Genomic DNA, 8,142 nt, shown 5'->3' with positions numbered 1-8,142 from the left:
AGGGTGTGCAGTCAGATGGAGGGTGCGCTGTCAGATGGAGGGTGCGCTGTCAGATGGAGGGTGCGCTGTCAGATGGAGGGTGCGCTGTCAGATGGAGGGTGCGCTGTCAGATGGAGGGTGCGCTGTCAGATGGAGGGTGCACTATCAGATGGAGGGTGCGCTGTCAGATGGAGGGTGCGCTGTCAGATGGAGGGTGCGCTGTCAGATGGAGGGTGCGTTGTTAGATGGAGGGTGCGCTGTCAGATGGAGGGTGCCCTGTCAGATGGAGGGTGCGCTGTCAGATGGAGGGTGCGCTGTCAGATGGAGGGTGCGCTGTCAGATGGAGGGTGTGCTGTCAGATGGAGGGTGCGCTGTCAGATGGAGGGTGCGTTGTTAGATGGAGGGTGCGCTGTCAGATGGAGGGTGCGCTGTCAGATGGAGGGTGCACTGTCAGATGGAGGGTGCGCTGTCAGATGGAGGGTGCACTGTCAGATGGAGGGTGTGCAGTCAGATGGAGGGTGCGCTGTCAGATGGAGGGTGCGCTGTCAGATGGAGGGTGCGCTGTCAGATGGAGGGTGCGCTGTCAGATGGAGGGTGCGCTGTCAGATGGAGGGTGCGCTGTCAGATGGAGGGTGCGCTGTCAGATGGAGGGTGCGCTGTCAGCCTGAAGCCGCAGGACGAGGAACGGCACAGCCAGGAGGAATGAGCGATTCTACGCGAGCAGCGGCGTGCTGTAACCATGACGACACCACTGATCCCACCCATTCCGACCGGCAACCCCCTCTGTGATCTGTGATTGGCTGAACGAGCGCAGCTCGACCTTCGCCCCATGACCTGGTGATGCTCGCTGCTTCCTGCTTGCTGGCCTTGTTGCAGTCAGGGAGTCGGTGCCAGAAGGAGAGTGGCTGACGCTGCGGGGAGGACCGGCACTCACTGGGCGGAGGACGCGGGCACCCGGACTGCGTGTACAATGAGGAGGAAATCTCGCGTTCTGCTTTGCTTCGCTTTCCTGTGGGTGCTTGGAATTGCTTACTACATGTACTCGGGCTCGTCCGTCAGCAACCGGAAGGTAACGGCCACTGTACCGAGTGCATGGGTGGTGTGATCGGCGCAGTGCCTGCTTACTGCGAGTGAGGATGAAGGGCAGAACTGGGTTCTAGTGTGTATACAGTTGTATGCTATATAGTGTGTGTGGATACAGTCTAGTGTGTGTGTATATACAGTCTAGTGTGTGTGTGTATATACAGTCTAGTGTGTGTGTATATACAGTCTAGTGTGTGTGTGTGTGTGTGTGTGGATACAGTCTAGTGTGTGTGTGTGTGTGTGTGGAGAGAGTCTAGTGTGTGTGTGTGGATACAGTCTAGTGTGTGTGTGGATACAGTCTAGTGTGTGTGTGGATACAGTCTAGTGTGTGTGTGTGGATACAGTCTAGTGTGTGTGTGTGTGGATACAGTCTAGTGTGTGTGTGTGGATACAGTCTAGTGTGTGTGTGTGGATACAGTCTAGTGTGTGTGTGTGGATACAGTCTAGTGTGTGTGTGTGGATACAGTCTAGTGTGTGTGTGTGTGTGGATACAGTCTAGTGTGTGTGTGTGTGTGTGGATACAGTCTAGTGTGTGTGTGTGGATACAGTCTAGTGTGTGTGTGTGTGGATACAGTCTAGTGTGTGTGTGTGGATACAGTCTAGTGTGTGTGTGTGGATACAGTCTAGTGTGTGTGTGTGGATACAGTCTAGTGTGTGTGTGTGGATACAGTCTAGTGTGTGTGTGTGGATACAGTCTAGTGTGTGTGTGTGGATACAGTCTAGTGTGTGTGTGTGGATACAGTCTAGTGTGTGTGTGGATACAGTCTAGTGTGTGTGTGGATACAGTCTAGTGTGTGTGTGTGTGGATACAGTCTAGTGTGTGTGTGTGTGGATACAGTCTAGTGTGTGTGTGTGTGTGTGTGGAGAGAGTCTTGTGTGTGTGTGTGTGTGTGTGTGGAGAGAGTCTTGTGTGTGTGTGTGTGTGTGTGTGGAGAGAGTGTAGTGTGTGTGTGTGTGTTGAGAGAGTGTAGTGTGTGTGTGTGTTGAGAGAGTGTAGTGTGTGTGTGTGTTGAGAGAGTGTAGTGTGTGTGTGTGTGGAGAGAGTGTAGTGTGTGTGTGTGTGTGTGGAGAGAGTGTAGTGTGTGTGTGTGTGTGTTGAGAGAGTGTAGAGTGTGTGTGTGTGGAGAGAGTGTAGTGTGTGTGTGTGTGTGTGTGTGTGTGTGGAGAGAGTCTTGTGTGTGTGTGTGTGTGTGTGTGTGTGTGTGTGTGTGGAGAGAGTCTTGTGTGTGTGTGTGTGTGGAGAGAGTGTAGTGTGTGTGTGTGTGTGGAGAGAGTGTAGTGTGTGTGTGTGTTGAGAGAGTGTAGTGTGTGTGTGTGTGGAGAGAGTGTAGTGTGTGTGTGTGTGTGTGGAGAGAGTGTAGTGTGTGTGTGTGGAGAGAGTGTAGTGTGTGTGTGTGTGTGTGTGTGTGTGTGGAGAGAGTGTAGTGTGTGTGTGTGTGGAGAGAGTGTAGTGTGTGTGTGTGTGGAGAGAGTGTAGTGTGTGTGGAGAGAGTGTAGTGGTGTGTGTGTGTGTGTGTGTGTGTGTGTGGAGAGAGTGTAGTGTGTGTGGAGAGAGTGTAGTGGTGTGTGTGTGTGTGTGTGTGTGTGTGTGTGGAGAGAGTGTAGTGGTGTGTGTGTGGAGAGAGTGTAGTGTGTGTGTGTGGAGAGAGTGTAGTGTGTGTGTGTGTGTGTGGAGAGAGTGTAGTGTGTGTGTGTGTGTTGAGAGAGTGTAGTGTGTGTGTGTGTGTGTGTGGAGAGAGTGTAGTGTGTGTGTGTGTGGAGAGAGTGTAGTGTGTGTGTGTGTGTGTGGAGAGAGTCTTGTGTGTGTGTGTGTGTGTGGAGAGAGTGTAGTGTGTGTGTGTGTGTGGAGAGAGTGTAGTGTGTGTGTGTGTGTGTGTGGAGAGAGTGTAGTGTGTGTGTGTGTGTGTGTGGAGAGAGTGTAGTGTGTGTGTGTGTGTGTGGAGAGAGTGTAGTGTGTGTGTGTGTGTGGAGAGAGTGTAGTGTGTGTGTGTGTGTGGAGAGAGTGTAGTGTGTGTGTGTGTGGAGAGAGTGTAGTGTGTGTGTGTGTGTGGAGAGAGTGTAGTGTGTGTGTGTGTGGAGAGAGTGTAGTGTGTGTGTGTGTGTGGAGAGAGTGTAGTGTGTGTGTGTGTGTGGAGAGAGTGTAGTGTGTGTGTGTGTGTGTGGAGAGAGTGTAGTGTGTGTGTGTGGAGAGAGTGTAGTGTGTGTGTGTGTGTGGAGAGAGTGTAGTGTGTGTGTGTGTGTGTGTGGAGAGAGTGTAGTGTGTGTGTGTGTGTGGAGAGAGTGTAGTGTGTGTGTGTGTGGAGAGAGTGTAGTGTGTGTGTGTGTGTGTGGAGAGAGTGTAGTGTGTGTGTGTGTGGAGAGAGTGTAGTGTGTGTGTGTGTGGAGAGAGTGTAGTGTGTGTGGAGAGAGTGTAGTGTGTGTGTGTGGAGAGAGTGTAGTGTGTGTGTGTGGAGAGAGTGTAGTGTGTGTGTGTGGAGAGAGTGTAGTGTGTGTGTGTGTGTGTGTGGAGAGAGTGTAGTGTGTGTGTGTGTGTGGAGAGAGTGTAGTGTGTGTGAGAGAGTGTAGTGGTGTGTGTGTGTGTGTGTGTGTGTGTGGAGAGAGTGTAGTGGTGTGTGTGTGGAGAGAGTGTAGTGTGTGTGTGTGTGTGTGTGGAGAGAGTGTAGTGTGTGTGTGTGTGGAGAGAGTGTAGTGTGTGTGTGTGTGTGTGGAGAGAGTGTAGTGTGTGTGTGTGTGTGTGTGTGTGGAGAGAGTGTAGTGTGTGTGTGTGTGGAGAGAGTGTAGTGTGTGTGTGTGTGTGTGTGTGGAGAGAGTGTAGTGTGTGTGTGTGTGTGGAGAGAGTGTAGTGTGTGTGTGTGTGTGTGTGTGGAGAGAGTGTAGTGTGTGTGTGTGTGTGTGGAGAGAGTGTAGTGTGTGTGTGTGTGTGTGGAGAGAGTGTAGTGTGTGTGTGTGTGTGTGGAGAGAGTGTAGTGTGTGTGTGTGTGTGTGGAGAGAGTGTAGTGTGTGTGTGTGTGTGTGGAGAGAGTGTAGTGTGTGTGTGTGTGTGTGGAGAGTGTAGTGTGTGTGTGTGTGTGTGGAGAGAGTGTAGTGTGTGTGTGTGTGTGGAGAGAGTGTAGTGTGTGTGTGTGTGTGGAGAGAGTGTAGTGTGTGTGTGTGTGTGGAGAGAGTGTAGTGTGTGTGTGTGTGTGGAGAGAGTGTAGTGTGTGTGTGTGTGTGTGGAGAGAGTGTAGTGTGTGTGTGTGTGTGTGTGGAGAGAGTGTAGTGTGTGTGTGTGTGTGGAGAGAGTGTAGTGTGTGTGTGTGTGTGTGGAGAGAGTGTAGTGTGTGTGTGTGTGGAGAGAGTGTAGTGTGTGTGTGTGTGTGTGGAGAGAGTGTAGTGTGTGTGTGTGTGGAGAGAGTGTAGTGTGTGTGTGTGTGTGTGGAGAGAGTGTAGTGTGTGTGTGTGTGTGTGGAGAGAGTGTAGTGTGTGTGTGTGTGTGTGGAGAGAGTGTAGTGTGTGTGTGTGTGTGTGTGTGTGTGGAGAGAGTGTGTGTGTGTGTGTGTGTGGAGAGAGTGTGTGTGTGTGTGTGTGTGTGTGGAGAGAGTGTGTGTGTGTGTGTGTGTGAGAGAGTGTGTGTGTGTGTGGAGAGAGTGTGTGTGTGTGTGGAGAGTGTAGTGTGTGTGTGTGTGTGTGTGTGTGTGGGAGAGAGTGTAGTGTGTGTGTGTGTGTGGAGAGAGTGTAGTGTGTGTGTGTGTGTGTGTGTGGAGAGAGTGTAGTGTGTGTGTGTGTGTGTGAGAGAGTGTAGTGGTGTGTGTGTGTGTGTGTGTGTGTGTGGAGAGAGTGTAGTGTGTGTGTGTGTGTGTGTGTGGAGAGAGTGTAGTGTGTGTGTGTGTGTGTGGAGAGAGTGTAGTGTGTGTGTGTGTGTGTGGAGAGAGTGTAGTGTGTGTGTGTGTGTGGAGAGAGTGTAGTGTGTGTGTGTGTGTGGAGAGAGTGTAGTGTGTGGTGTGTGTGTGGTGTGGTGTGTGTGTGTGTGTGTGGAGAGAGTGTAGTGTGTGTGTGTGTGGAGAGAGTGTAGTGTGTGTGTGTGTGGAGAGAGTGTAGTGTGTGTGGAGAGAGTGTAGTGTGTGTGTGTGTGTGTGTGGAGAGAGTGTAGTGTGTGTGTGTGTGTGGAGAGAGTGTAGTGGTGTGTGTGTGGAGAGAGTGTAGTGTGTGTGTGTGTGTGTGTGGAGAGAGTGTAGTGTGTGTGTGTGTGTGTGGAGAGAGTGTAGTGTGTGTGTGTGTGTGTGTGGAGAGAGTGTAGTGGTGTGTGTGTGTGGAGAGAGTGTAGTGTGTGTGTGTGTGTGTGGAGAGAGTGTAGTGTGTGTGTGTGTGGAGTGAGTGTGTGTGTGTGTGTGGAGAGAGTGTAGTGTGTGTGTGTGTGTGGAGAGAGTGTAGTGTGTGTGTGTGGGAGAGTGTAGTGTGTGTGTGTGTGTGGAGAGAGTGTAGTGTGTGTGTGGAGAGAGTGTAGTGTGTGTGTGTGTGTGTGTGTGAGAGAGTGTAGTGTGTGTGGAGAGAGTGTAGTGTGTGTGTGTGTGGAGAGAGTGTAGTGTGTGTGGAGAGAGTGTAGTGGTGTGTGTGTGTGTGTGTGTGTGTGGAGAGAGTGTAGTGTGTGTGTGTGTGGAGAGAGTGTAGTGTGTGTGTGTGTGGAGAGAGTGTAGTGTGTGTGTGTGTGAGTGTGTGTGTGTGTGGAGAGAGTGTAGTGTGTGTGTGGAGAGAGTGTAGTGTGTGTGTGTGTGTGTGGAGAGAGTGTAGTGTTGTGTGTGTGTGGAGAGTGTAGTGTGGTGTGTGTGTGTGGAGAGAGTGTAGTGTGTGTGTGTGTTGTGGAGAGAGTGTAGTTGTGTGTGTGTGTGGAGAGTGTAGTGTGTGTGTGTGTGGTGGAGAGAGTGTAGTGGTGTGTTGTGTGTGGAGAGAGTGTAGTGTGTGTGTGTGTGTGGAGAGAGTGTAGTGTGTGTGTGTGTGTGTGGAGAGAGTGTAGTGTGTGTGTGTGTGGAGAGAGTGTAGTGTGTGTGGTGTGTGGAGAGAGTGTAGTGTGGTTGTGTGGAGAGAGTGTAGTGTGTGTGTGTGTGTGTGGAGAGAGTGTAGTGTGTGTGTGGAGAGAGTGTAGTGAGTGTGTGTGTGTGTGAGAGAGTGAGAGTGTGTAGTGTGTGTGTGTGAGAGAGTGTAGTGTGTGTGTGTGTGTGGAGAGAGTGTAGTGTGTGTGTGTGTGGAGAGAGTGTAGTGTGTGTGTGGAGAGAGTGTAGTGTGTGTGTGTGTGTGGAGAGAGTGTAGTGTGTGTGTGGAGAGAGTGTAGTGTGTGTGTGTGTGTGTGTGTGGGAGAGAGTGTGTGTGTGTGTGGAGAGTGTAGTGTGTGTGTGTGTGTGGAGAGAGTGTAGTGTGTGTGTGTGTGTGTGTGTGTGTGTGGAGAGTGTAGTGTGTGTGTGTGTGGAGAGAGTGTAGTGTGTGTGTGTGTGGAGAGAGTGTAGTGTGTGTGTGGAGAGAGTGTAGTGTGTGTGTGTGTGTGTGTGTGAGAGAGTGTAGTGTGTGTGTGTGTGAGAGTGTAGTGTGTGTGTGTGTGTGGAGAGTGTAGTGTGTGTGAGTGTGTGTGTGTGTGGAGAGAGTGTAGTGTGTGTGTGGAGAGAGTGTAGTGTGTGTGTGTGTGTGGAGAGAGTGTAGTGTGTGTGTGGAGAGAGTGTAGTGTGTGTGTGTGTGTGTGGAGAGAGTGTAGTGTGTGTGTGTGTGTGGAGAGAGTGTAGTGTGTGTGTGTGTGTGTGGAGAGTGTAGTGTGTGTGTGTGTGTGTGGAGAGAGTGTAGTGTGTGTGTGTGTGTGTGTGTGGAGAGAGTGTAGTGTGTGTGTGGAGAGAGTGTAGTGTGTGTGTGTGTGTGTGGAGAGTGTAGTGTGTGTGTGTGTGTGGAGAGAGTGTAGTGTGTGTGTGTGTGTGTGTGTGTGTGAGAAGTGTAGTGTGTGTGTGTGTGGAGAGTGTAGTGTGTGTGTGGAGAGAGTGTAGTGTGTGTGTGTGTGTGTGGAGAGAGTGTAGTGTGTGTGTGTGTGTGTAGAGAGTGTAGTGTGTGTGTGTGTGTGTGGAGAGAGTGTAGTGTGTGTGTGGAGAGAGTGTAGGTGTGTGTGGAGAGAGTGTAGTGTGTGTGTGGAGAGAGTGTAGTGTGTGTGTGGAGAGAGTGTAGTGTGTGTGTGTGTGTGTGGAGAGAGTGTGTGTGTGTGTGTGGAGAGAGTGTAGTGTGTGTGTGTGTGGTAGAGTGTAGTGTGTGTGTGTGTGTGGAGTGAGTGTAGTGTGTGTGTGTGGAGAGAGTGTAGTGTGTGTGTGTGTGTGTGTGGAGAGAGTGTAGTGTGTGTGAGTGTGTGTAGTGTGTGTGTGAGTGTAGTGTGTGTGTGTGGAGAGAGTGTAGTGTGTGTGTGTGTGGAGAGAGTGTAGTGTGTGTGTGTGGAGAGAGTGTAGTGTGTGTGTGTGTGTGTGTGTGGAGAGAGTGTGTGTGTGTGTGGAGAGAGTGTAGTGTGTGTGTGTGTGTGAGAGAGTGTAGTGTGTGTGTGTGTGTGTGTGGAGAGGTGTAGTGTGTGTGTGTGTGTGGAGAGAGTGTAGTGTGTGTGTGTGTGTGTGTGGAGTGTGTGAGAGTGTAGTGTGTGGTGTGGTGTGTGTGTGTGTGTGGATGAGTAGTGTGTGTGTGTGTGGAGAGAGTGTAGTGTGTGTGTGTGTGTGAGTGTGGAGTGTGTGTGTGTGTGTTGTGTGGAGAGAGTGTAGTGTGTGGTGTGTGGTGAGAGTGTAGTGTGGTGTGTGTGTGTGGAGAGAGTGTAGTGTGTGTGTGTGTGTGTGGAGAGAGTGTAGTGTGTGTGTGGTGTGTGAGAGAGTGGTGTGTGTGTGTGGAGTGAGTGTGTGTGTGGTGAGAGTGTAGTGTGTGTGTGGAGAGAGTGTAGTGTGTGTGTGTGTGTGTGTGGAGAGAGTGTAGTGTGTGTGTGGAGAGAGTGTAGGTGTGTGTGTGGTTGTGTGTGGAGAGAGTAGTAGGTGTGTGGTTGTGTGTGTGTGTGTGTGTGGAGAGAGAGTGAGTGTGTGTGTGGAGAGAGTGTAGTGTGTGTGG

The 8,142-nt window shown here is 51.1% G+C and overlaps 1 protein-coding gene across 1 annotated transcript in view; it reads left to right on the top strand.

Annotated features, from left to right (window-relative positions):
* Positions 1-751: 751 nt before the first annotated feature.
* GALNT2 (polypeptide N-acetylgalactosaminyltransferase 2) overlaps positions 752-8,142 on the top strand; it is a 188,410-nt gene continuing 181,019 nt past the window's right edge. Inside the window, exon 1 of the mRNA XM_075339693.1 lies at positions 752-1,048. Within this exon, the coding sequence (XP_075195808.1) occupies positions 950-1,048 (99 nt within the window). The 5' untranslated portion in view covers positions 752-949. The remainder of the gene's footprint in view (positions 1,049-8,142) is intronic.

The sequence above is a fragment of the Anomaloglossus baeobatrachus genome, chromosome 3 (assembly GCF_048569485.1).
Source record: "Anomaloglossus baeobatrachus isolate aAnoBae1 chromosome 3, aAnoBae1.hap1, whole genome shotgun sequence".
In the NCBI taxonomy this organism is placed as follows: domain Eukaryota; kingdom Metazoa; phylum Chordata; class Amphibia; order Anura; family Aromobatidae; genus Anomaloglossus; species Anomaloglossus baeobatrachus.
This window is presented reverse-complemented; position numbering and strand designations above follow the sequence as displayed.